General features: G+C 36.8%; 1 protein-coding gene, 2 non-coding genes and 1 pseudogene across 4 annotated transcripts; 3 read left to right on the forward strand and 1 right to left on the reverse strand.

The window, feature by feature from the left end:
• On the reverse strand, positions 54 to 126 carry TRNAK-UUU. Its single transcript has one exon. It is a non-coding gene; the product is annotated as a tRNA-Lys (tRNA).
• Positions 853 to 2507, forward strand: LOC109710312 (annotated as a pseudogene).
• On the forward strand, positions 4009 to 10044 carry LOC109710561 (lysM domain receptor-like kinase 3). Of its 2 annotated transcripts, none has more exons than XM_020233241.1 (12): positions 4009 to 4788; positions 5485 to 5518; positions 5607 to 5614; positions 5755 to 5898; positions 6172 to 6371; positions 6476 to 6565; positions 7790 to 7883; positions 7970 to 8121; positions 8200 to 8291; positions 8726 to 8864; positions 9424 to 9522; positions 9637 to 10044. In XM_020233241.1, the coding sequence occupies exons 1-12, from the start codon at positions 4152 to 4154 to the stop codon at positions 9799 to 9801; spliced, it is 1854 nt and encodes a 617-aa protein (XP_020088830.1). In that variant the 5' UTR covers positions 4009 to 4151; the 3' UTR covers positions 9802 to 10044. The 2 variants fall into 2 exon arrangements, with proteins under 2 accessions (XP_020088830.1, XP_020088829.1); XM_020233240.1 differs by having other exon boundaries at positions 4010 to 4788; positions 5746 to 5898.
• Positions 11715 to 11795, forward strand: TRNAL-AAG. Its single transcript has one exon. It is a non-coding gene; the product is annotated as a tRNA-Leu (tRNA).

The raw sequence follows: 12113 nt of genomic DNA on the forward strand, positions 1-12113 counted from the left end.
ATGAAAATTCGAACAAAAGAATTTACCAAAAAAGGTTAAAAAAATAAAAAGAACGCCGTCTGTGGGAATCGAACCCACGACCACATGGTTAAAAGCCATGCGCTCTACCGGCTGAGCTAAGACGGCTTAACAATACATTGAAAGAATAATAATATATTATTCAAATTTAATAATGATTTCAAATATAAAAACACTTGTCGCGTTTTGACTGGTCTACGTAACTGTTGACATGGTGAGCGTGGTCCATAGAATAATATGTCCGCCTAAACAGCACCATTTTTTTGGCTAAATTACAGAAAACCTCATGTTAAAATTCGATTTTTCACTTTCCCTTACTTCAATTTAAAAATTTACACTTTATCCTCTTATAAGATAAAAAATATTCACAGAAGGTACGATACGAATTATGATGATAAAATGATCATTTTGTCCTTCACCAGATTCACAGGAGAGAAGACTGATGATATTTTTGGCATAACAAAATATATAATAATATTTTATAAACGAAAGTCTAACGGATTACTAACAACAGGGTCGAAGTAAACATTTTTCATTTTATAAGAGAGTAAAGTGTAGATTTTTAAATAATAGAAAGAAAAAGGGAAAAATTATGTTTTGACATAAAAGTTTTATATAATTTAGTCTTTTTTTTTCTTTTTTTCTTTTTTTTTTTTTCACCTCTTTTGCGGGAAACATCCCGCGTTCATTCTCGAGCTCTCTCATCTTCTCCTCTACATTCTACACTCCTAGACACTACAACGCAAGAAGAGAAATAAGAAAGATAATAATATAATTAACAACAACAACAACAACAATAATACTAGTAATAAATAATATGATGATCTGATGGTTATGACGGCGAAGAGGACTGCCGGCCGAAGTCTCTCTTCGTCTCTGCTGCGGCCGACGTCGTCAACAGCTGCCAGCGCTGCTGCCACGGCTTATACCACCCGCAGCCGCGTCGACGTCTCCTACGCCGATGATTTCGGCCCTGTCGGCAGTGCCTTTTCTCCGCGGTGGCTAGTCTTGAAATCATTTTATGTTCGAGGTTGTGCTTTCTCCTAGATCTCCTTTGTTCTATTTTTACTGTTATTTATACGATAAATTAGATGTATTGATCTTACTTCAAATAGTTTCAAATTCTGGGACCTGCGATTATTGATCGTCACTGGCTGAAAGTCAGGTCTATCTGTTAAGACTGTCAACTTTCGAAATAGATCGTTTTATTATTATTTTATTATTATTTTTTTCTCTTTCCGTTTTGCTCTTTAGCCTCTGATTAAGAAAAAAGAAAAAGGAGATATAAACGAAGCGGATACCCGAGAGCAAGTGGCAAAGGATTTGATAGTTGGTATCCGAGACCCAAGTTCGACTCCTTGTTGATTCACATTTCTAACTAAGTTTATTTCTAAATGAAATAAACAAAGCGGGTAGCGTGCTACCTATCTCTCAAAAAAAAAGAAAGAAAAGAAAAAGAAAAATGAGATATAGTGAGAAATCTAATTGTTGCTGAAGCTTAAATTGTGATATTTTATTTTAGTATAAAAAATAATTTTCACATAAAAATATTATTTTTTATTTTTAAAAAATTTAATTTTTTGATGATTATTATTATTTTTTTAATTAGGAGCTAAATAGACGAAAGATAATTCTTCATTCAAAAAATTATTTATGTTAAATTGTGTGTGATACAATTATATATTCTCTAAAACGTATAAAATTTGAAACAACTGAACGTTTGTATTTTTAATATTTATATTTCTGAGCAGGCAAAATTCCTGATTGCCGCATCAATAGCTTCCACAACTCAAAATCCCAGTTTTTTTGCTTACAATTCAGAGTGACTAGCACCGTTGTGTAGTTTGGACTGCAGTGCTTTGTAAACTTTAGTCCACGTCAAAATTAAAATTGAGCATATAACAATCACGACCGAAAAAGATGATGCAGGGTACGCGTCGCATCCCTTAATTTCGCGCAGCCAAGACTCGAGGGACCTCCCCGACCTTTTGCCGACGGTGGCCGCACTGAAGAACCCACCCACCAGATCGTCTACGATGAGCACATCCACGAGCGGTATCCCCCGGCAGCGGCGGCGGTGGTGACCCAACCATGAAGGCCCTGGCGTACGTGGCCCTCACGGCCGGCCGCTTTGTCTACGCCTCCCTCTTCCGCCTCCTCCTCCTGCGCCTGCTCCTCAGCATGTCCGCCTCCCACAACGTCCTCGTGCTGGCCTCCCTCGAGGCCGACATCTCTGGCGTCGCGCTCGGCTCCACCGTCACCGTGAAGTGGCAGGGGCGGCGAACAGCGTGGACCTGCGGCAGCTGCGGCACCCGCAGGTGGACGCGGAGGGGGTGAAGCGGCCGGAGTGGCTGGTGGTGGTGGGGTTGTGCACGCACCTGGGCTACGACACTTCCGGCTGCATCCGCAAAGGCCCGGCGCCGTGGAACCTCGAGGTGCCGCCGTACGAGTTCCTGGACGACAACAAGCTACTCATAGGCAATGCTTGAATACATTTGCATGTATGTGTAGTTTTGGATCTTTGATGATGATGGTGCATGTGTGACTTGTGTGTTTATTGTGTTGCATATGTAGTTAGTTACAGAGTGGTGGTGCCCTGCTTTTATGTACGTTGGCTTAAATAGAACAACATTCTGTTCTGTGATCGATGATCAAGTTGGTCGAGTCACGTTTGAAATAGCATGAGGTCGGATTAGGTCAAATCATGTTCGAAGTGGTGTAAGGCTGAGTGGGTTGAATGATAATCGAGACCCATGGCATAAGGCTGGGTGGCTAGAGTGGCAATTGAGTTCCGTGGACGTTGTGTTCGTACACTTAAATGAATTAATTGTGTATTTTTAACTGCTCAAAATTTTAGAATTAATAATTAGTGCCACGATCCCACAAGTAAGACCTTTAGGTAATTTTTTAGATTAAAAAAAATTCATAATGCGGTGATAATTAAGATATTATGTCGCTTCTATATTAATAATTTGTAAATATTTAGTCAATTAAATTAATTTTAATAATTTAAAAAGTTATACTCAGAAATTATAATAAATTAAAAATTGGCACCCCACATAATTTAAATTTATCCTTTGAAAAAAAATATTAGAAAAATAATTTATTTTAATTAATCATCCAATCTGTCTTTCAATGTGCAGGCCAACATTCTATGCCTTTTTTTTTTTTTTTAATGATTATTTTAAGGAGAAGATGCCACCATTTATTGGCCAAGGAATATGTCGTTAAAATCTTCCTAGGGCTTAGCGCTCACACGGTCCTGTCCTATTATTCGTCGTATTTTGATAAGAAACTATTTAAATATTATTTTTTAAAACATATAAAATTTAATTTCTATGATGATTTTTTAAAATTATTCAAATTGCAGATCGTATCTTTTGGATTTAAAAATCATCTTGAATTTTTAATTTTATCAAAATAATTTATAAAGTGTAATTGAAAGTAGAAACATAAATACTGTAAAAGAACTACATAACTTTAAGCCTTTCAAAAAAAGAAAGTTATATTACTATTTTTAGTTTTACTTAATTGAGACACCATTAACTAATAAATATTTTGAATTGAACTTTTTCACTTAAATAAAAAGTTAAACTTTTATCAAATTTCATGATTTTATTCGTAATTAAACGTCGGTAAAAAGTGATTAAAATGTTAAAATTGGGTAAAATCATCAATAAACTTGATAAATTCTTTTAAAATTTGTAAATAAAATTGTTTAATTTAAAAAAATTTGTTGAGGAAGTCTCAAATTTTTTTTTTTAAAAAAATGTTGAGTAAGCCTTGTCAGAATCATCTATAGTTGAGGGGGTCTCCATAAATTTTCACCTTAATAAAAAAAAAAAAAACCCGCCAAGCTCCAACGTCCGGCGCCGCGAACCGCTTCTTCGCATCCGCGGGGAACAATACAAAAAGATTTATTCAACCACGTGTGGAATTCCCATTGGGTAGTTTAAGTGGGGCCCCTCACTGTTTTGTCAAACTTGGCTTACGACGACTCTGACCAAGCCAACGCACTCTTCTTCTTCTTCCTCGCGAAACCCTAATTCCCCTCTCCCTCCACCCCATTCTCGCCCCCAAATTCTATGGCTTAGGGTTTCCAATCCCCCCCCCTCCCCCAAATCCACGCCGCCATGATCGAATCCATCGTTTCCCGTTCCCAGTTTCTTCTGATTGCGTCGATAATCTTCGCCCACGCCGTTCTCCGATCGGAAGCGGGGTGCAAGAAGGGGTGCGACCTCGCCCTCGGCTCCTACTACATCTCCCCCAACCTCAACCTCAGCTACATCGCCTCCCTCTTCGGCGTCACCTACCAGGCGCTCCTCCCCTACAACCCTAGCATCACCAACGGGGACAGCATCATATCCGGCTCCCGCGTCAACGTCTTCTTCCCCTGCGACTGCGTCCGCGGCGACTTCCTCGGCCGCTCCTTCCCCTACGTCTTCGGGCCCTCCGAGACCTACAACCATGTCGCCACCGTGGTCTACGCCAACCTCACCACCGGCGCGTGGATCGCCAATTCCAACTCGTACCCGGCGAACAACGTGCCGTCGGGGGCGACGATCAACGTCACGGTGAATTGCTCGTGCGGGGACCCGGCGGTGTCGAAGGAATACGGGCTCTTTGAGACGTACCCGCTCCGCGAGGGGGAGAATCTGTCGTCCGTTGCAGCGGAGTTTAACTTCTCGGCGCAGCAGAGTTTGCTGCAGCAATACAACCCTGGCGTGAATTTCTCTGCAGGGAATGGTATCGTGTTCATTCCGACAAAAGGTGAGTCTTTTACTATCAGAGCTTGTGGAAGTATGAAGGGTTTGGGATACCGCAGGTGGATTTTTATTGACTAGGTTGTATTGACCAATGAGAAACAGTAAGGGTAAATACTGAATATAGTTTGTGGAGAATGAGTAGGAGCTAACAACAAAGAGCAAATTGAGCACAAGGGAGAAAAAGAAAAAAAATGCAACTTTGAACATACAAAACATACCGACACTGATAAGCTGCATCCTTAAGATCGAGTCGAATGAAGATAGATACACACTTATTAGTAGAACAGGGGCAGAATGAAGAACTCATGATATTCCATTTCAGGTGAGCAGAACGATTCAAATGCATGACACGTTGGAAATTTACATGTGAGAGCAGTCCCGCATGGAATAAAAATCACGAGTGTAGATAAATCACACAGGCTTAAGCTTTTTGGTTGGATGAGTTTCATTAGATATTTTATATTCTTCAGCCATGCGGGCCTCGGATTGGGCTGGGAATCCCTAAGATGATAGTTATCTTTGAATGTTGTTGCTGGTCCGGTCTAGCTTTCTTAATTTGTAGTCCCTTAGAAGGTCAATCATTTCAAGATAAAATTTTTGCTATGAACAACTTTGATCTCCTCGATAAGCAAGTACAATACAATCTAGCATCTGGTTTAAGGAAATTTAGAGCTTACCATTTTTTATATGGTTATTGCAGATCCAAATGGAAGCTATCGTCCTCTTTCCTCAAGGTACATTGGTAGAGCATTTTTCAAGTTTCACCCAAATAATTGTTTTATGGTTGATCCTTACCTAGATTTTTTTTACCATCTTTTGCAGTACAGCAGGTATTCTTTGCTTTTCTGAGCTAGTGATTCTGCCTTTAACTTCATTACAAGCAAGAGAGGAGGAATAAATCTTCTGAAATATCTTCAGTTTGAATGTGCCACTAATGTTCGTCTACTTTGACTCGGTTTAGGAGTTTCTGGAGGAGCTGTTGCTGGTATTGTAATAGCAGGAGCAACTCTACTAGCACTAGCCATCTGTCTATATTTTCTGGTCTATAGGAGAAAGAAGGCAAAGAAAGCCTCAATGTTTCCATCAACATCTGAAGAAGCCTCTGCTCAACTTGGTATGGTTATTCTCCATTGGGATTCGACTAGTTTATTTAGAAGTTACTTCTCTCTAGTGATTTGACTAGTTTATTTTATGTATCTTTGGAGACTCGGGCTTGATATCATGTCTCCTAGCTTTAGTGGGAATGAAATAACAAATAAAGCTAGTGCTTTTCCAGTTGGAATGTCGATATTGGTGGCTCCTTGCTGTTTGTTGTTGTCTACAACTCAAGAAGCTGACAAAGTAAATCCTGTTTTCATGATTTCTTCCTTTTTTATTTCTTGCATAGGTACTGCACTAGCCTCGGATAAAGTTTCATTGGTTACTCCTCGAGCTGGAAGTGCTTCTCCACTTGTAGGTATCACAGTTGACAAATCAGTGGAGTTCTCCTATGAAGAACTCTCTAAGGCTACTGATGACTTCAGCATGGCTAATAAAATTGGACAAGGTGGTTTTGGATCTGTATATTATGCTGAACTCAGAGGAGAGGTCAGGTGGACCATCTCTTAAGTTGATTTCAAGGAATAATTATGTGGTTATCTAACCTTCGCTTCGTCTTTTAAACCAACTCATTGTTGTACTGTTTCCTGCAGAAGGTTGCTATAAAGAAAATGGATATGCAAGCAACTAAAGAATTTCTTGCTGAACTAAATGTTTTAACACATGTTCATCACTTGAATCTGGTAAATTGGTTTTTCATTTTGTTTTGACTTTTGATTCATTATTTGGGTGTTTTTGGTATATATGAAAGATCAGCTTTCAACTGTCTTATCTTTTTGCACATTTCTTTTGGCTGGTGTATTTGTTACTTTTATTGTTTCTTAAATGATATCTTATTATTGTAAGGAATTCTTATTTTTATTTCTAAAGTCAATTTGTTCAGAAAATGATTTCATGCAACCAAGTATACAAGGACCGATTATATCCAAATTTCTGCTTAAAGTAATATGTTAGTTTTGTAGTTTTAACTAATTTAAAAATTTTCAATCTATTTATGGCATGCTACTTGTAAAATGATAATTTTCTGTCTCTGATATTGTAGTCTCTTCTGAGTCTAATATATCATTGATCATAAAGGATTAATTCAGTCAAAAGGTTCATGACAAATTGGCAATTAAAATAGTGACCCATTTAGTAGGACAAAAACCAATAACAAAACCGACCGTCTCTAGCGCAAGTGGTAAAAGGCTTGGTGGTTGGTGCCCTAGGTTCCAAGTTCGTACTCTAGTTGATTTACATTACCAGCTAAATTTATTTTTTTAAAAAATAAACGAAGCGGGTAGCATGCTACCTTTCTCTAAAAAAAAAAACCAATAACATATAACCATGAACCATGATGTATAAACCACTCAATGGAGTTTCAGAAAGTCTTATGTCAATCGGTAAAATGACCAAGTTCAGAGGAAGGTAATAGACAACATATACCCATCGAGTGATAAACAACAATAAGCAACAGATGTAGAATAAGCCAGTACAAGTTTGTATTGACGCACAGTCATCTATAATTTTTGTTAACAGGAACTTTGGCCTGGAGGTTGTCTGTTCTTCCAAATTAGTATGTTGTCAGTGTAAATTGGACCTTCACATTCCTTAGAGCCTTTATTATTCTGATAAAACAATAATTCTGTTACATTATGGATATTATCAGTTAATATAAGAACTAAAGAAGCTTTGTTTGTTGCACTGTCCTTCTACAGATCAAAAATAGGAATAACCTCTTAGGTAGTTTGAAAACCATGATAGAACTCTTATTTGTAAAGTAGACAGCTGAACTCTCTATATCTGGGAATTAAAGGTTTGGTTGTTGTTACCATTCCTAGATTTACATACATCTGATGGTCTTCAAAACAGTAACGTCTTTGGTAATTAATCTTCTGTATATGGAATTAAGTTGAAACTTTCCGCAGGTGCGCTTAATTGGTTACTGCACTGAGGGTTCATTGTTCCTTGTGTACGAGTATATCGAGAACGGCAATTTAAGTCAACATCTGCATGGGTCAGGTATGATTAACTGTTTGAAATTATCTCCAAGGACATAGAATTATGATAGAAGGTTGATTAATACTAACTTATGTATTTGTTTGTAGGTTGGGATCCTCTATCATGGCCTGCGAGAATGCAGATTGCCCTTGATGCAGCTAGGGCTCTTGAGTACATTCATGAGCACACTGTTCCAGTATATATCCATCGAGATATCAAATCAGCAAATATCTTGGTAGATAAAAACTTCCGGGGAAAGGTTGTCATTTAATCTATCCTCTTACTGGAAATGCTACAATTCAGGTTTTTAGTAAATAATAGTGTTTTTGTCTTACAGGTTGCTGATTTTGGATTGACGAAACTTACTGAATTTGGAAGTACATCTTTACCGACACGAGTTGTTGGCACCTTCGGTTACATGCCTCCAGAGTATGAAGTGCACTATTCTCTCTCTCTCTCTCTCTCTCTCTCTCTCTCTCTCTCTCTCTCATGTGTCTGCTTAAACATTGGTGTGCGCCTGTTTGTGAATGCCCTCTACATTAAGCAGTTGGAAACCTTTGTTCGGTATCTAAACTAGCATTGTTATCAAATGTACCTCTTCTTGTGACAGATCCGACTCTCAAATCTAGGGTTCTTCGTTAAAGGTTTTTCAAGTATGTTATAAATGGAGGAAATATAAATTGTATTTTTTTACCGTTTTCATTCAAGTGCAGAATTTTCTTGTATATCGTCTTTATCACCACTACATAATAGAGAACTGCACAGATCTCTCTCACAGAGGGAAATTTCCTTATCATGTAATATGGTATTTTGCCGAGTGCATGTGATGTTACAACATAACATGTGCATTATTTTGCTCGCAGATACGCTCAATATGGTGATGTTTCTCCCAAGGTTGATGTCTTTGCATTCGGTGTTGTCCTCTATGAACTTATTTCTGCCAAGGAAGCTATTGTCAGAACTGATGAATCTACCATGGAAACAAAGGGCTTGGTTATTCTGGTATAAAATCGTATATAAGCTTTTTCGTTACTTTCTGTAGTATTGTGGCTGAAAATTTGTTGTTTCTCAAATTTTATTTATTCTATGTAATTGGTTGCTTAAACTGGATGATCCATTACTCTGCTTCCTCTTCTGATCGACTGTTCGTTTCCCAGATCCCTCAATCAAAAATCATTGATAAAATCTCAAAATCAACTTCGTTAGACATGATCTTTGTTTTATGGTGCTTGAAACGAAAATTTTCATGTTATCGAGAATTTTTTTTACATGACCATTGATCAGTTTAAAATTAGTTTTAGTTCTCTTTATTTACTTACAATTGACTTTGATGCATAGGGAAAACACTAGGGATGTCATATTTCAAGTTGAGAAAACTTTGATATTGAATCCTTTTAGTAGGATACTACCGCGATTCCCTTCCTCCCACCCCGCTTTCTCTCCTCTACTCTCATTTTATATTTGTATGACTGAATGTGTGTTCATTCATCACGTAATTTCAGCTGTGTTTGATTTCACAATCTCAGTGTTTAGACTTTTTTCCGTTACCTGTAAACTGCAGTTTGAGGAAGCTCTTAGTGAGCCGGATCCAAAGGAAGGACTTCGCAAACTAATTGATCCTCGTCTCGGCGAGGACTATCCAATCGACTCCGTTCTGAAGGTCAGAATTTACAAGCAGTTAGAAGCACCTAATCAGCTTATGACTGATAAAGAAAGATTGCTTCTCCTCAACTAAGCCAGCCTTTTCTTTCCTTTTTTTTTTTTTGGTGACCAGATGGCCCAGCTTGCTAAAGCATGCACACAAGAGAATCCCCAGTTGAGGCCTACAATGCGTTCTATTGTGGTCGCCCTCATGACATTGTCCTCCACTACCGAAGATTGGGACATGGGCTCTTTCTACGAAAACCAAGGTTTGTCCAACCTCATGTCCGGGAGATAGTAGTATTCGATCTGTATATACACTTGTATAAGTTATTGCTGTTAGTTAATTATGCCAAAAGTCAATAAACAAAAAAATTCAATTCCTTTTAGTTACCTTTTTCTTCTCCTAGATCCATCTGTCAAATTAGAATTTGATGTTTACGATTTGTTTTTCGTTTTGAGGTAATGTATGATTGAGAGTAGCTTTGTAGGACTTCAGTTTCTTGCCATGGAAATAAAGGGATATTGCGCCGCTAAACAATTTATGTTGTCATGATATTTTTCCGGTTTTCCTGGAAATGTTTCATGATTCTCGTACAGGTAACGTTCTCATGCTGCTGAAATTTGAGCAAACCATTTGATTCTTGATTCACTTTACAGCGAATTGTTACACACTTAAATAAGAAAATGTGCAGTATTTAAATGTGAAACTGGTCTTATTGCTTTATTAACCTCTCTCCATTTTTGTTATTTGGGTCATTTCGTAGAAATATATACTTGTGAACAATACATTATCTCCTTTTCATTTGTATAGCAAATAGAACAAAGGGTGACACACTTGTATGTCAGTGTATTTTTAACATATAGATATTTGAAATGCTATCAAATAAATTTAATTAATTAAGTTTTATTTGAAAATTTTACTTTTGACATTTCTATCAAACAAATTTGCTGGTGTGTATGAAATGTATATATATACCAGGTGCGGACAATAAGTCTCAATAGAGACCCCTCAATTACGTTAATTTGATTAATATCTTATCAACCTTTGATTATCTTGATTTGAGCTATTTTTCTAAATTGATTTAAAGATTTGTTAGATTTAATAGTTTTATTGCCTACCAACTATTAAGCTAATTTAAGTACTCTTTTACTTTATGTCAATTATCTATTGTAAGTCCTAATTTTATAAGAATTATCTTTAATTTCTCTAGTCTTTTTATATTTTTTAGAACTATTTGATACTTACTTTTGTTAAAATTAGAAATTTCTTGTAAAATTAAATATATATTTCTAAATTCTAAAAAAAAATCATAAAATAAATCAATTAAAAAATTATGAACTAGTTAAATAAATTTTTTTTTAGCATAATTTTTTAACTCTCCACATTGCTTGCATGTGTCAACAAAAATGACCTAAAAGGAGTTGGAAGAACGAGAAGAAGAAAAAAAAAGAAAAAAGGATACGTATTTTTTGGACAAACTGGTCTAAAAAATAAATATATTATGAACTTCACTATTTTGCTTCAAAATTTTTTTATAGTTTGAAATAAGATGTTAATATAAATATGTGGTGAATACATATGTTTAATAGTAATATATACTTTATTTTACAAATATGATTAAGAACATATTCATTATACTTGCGACAAAGCACGGGTACAACGCTAGTTTGATGTTAGTTCTAATACTGTTTTCTATTTCCTTTCTTTTCTATATCCCCTCTAATATAGAAGTGAATTTTCAAGTATTCTTCCCTAAATGTGGCCGAAATTATCAAAAGATTAATCAACATTCTAAGGAAAACCATGAATTAACCTGCTAATCCAACTCATATTTGATCCAATTCCGTTGAATTCGAATTATAAAGACAGGATCAAAATTGGTAATCGGATTACTGGCTTTAGCTAACACAGTTGGTTAAGTAGTTGATGGTTGATACTTGAGGTCGCAAGTTTGAAACTTAATTACTTCATATTTTTAGCTGAGTTTATTTTTAAAAATAAATAAATAAAGCGAATAATTTACTACCTTCCTCTTAAATAATTCAAATCTAGTTCCTGACAATTCATTAAGCTCAAATCCAACCTCAACTTTATTAGGATTATTATTAGGCTCAGTTTGTAGCCTATTTAACCAGATAAATAATTTAATAAGCTTTTGTCAAAGTTTTTTTTTGCATTTAATTGATCTTTTATTCACACGTTAACATGTTGAGATGGCCGAGTTGGTCTAAGGCGCCAGATTAAGGTTCTGGTCCGAAAGGGCGTGGGTTCAAATCCCACTCTCAACATATTTTTATTAAACAAAATTAAAAAGGCCAATTTGCATAAAAAATCTACTTATTTTGGACTTTTGCAAAACCGGGCCACCTTTTTCGTTTTTGCAGATTCAGTCCGCTTTTTCAGCAAACTGACCAAAATACCCTTATTACTTTTTCTCTTTCTTCTTTCTCTCTCCTCTTCATTTCTGTCGTTCTTTTTTTTTTTCTCGCCAAAAAAAAAGAGGCGGATCGGACCGTCGCCTCCCTCCTCACCCTCCTTCTTCACCGTTGCCTCCCTCCTCACCCTCCTCTCCACCGCCCACGACCCCTCCTCCTCTCCCCCGCCGC

Source organism: Ananas comosus, linkage group 5 (genome assembly GCF_001540865.1).
Source record: "Ananas comosus cultivar F153 linkage group 5, ASM154086v1, whole genome shotgun sequence".
NCBI lineage: Eukaryota > Viridiplantae > Streptophyta > Magnoliopsida > Poales > Bromeliaceae > Ananas > Ananas comosus.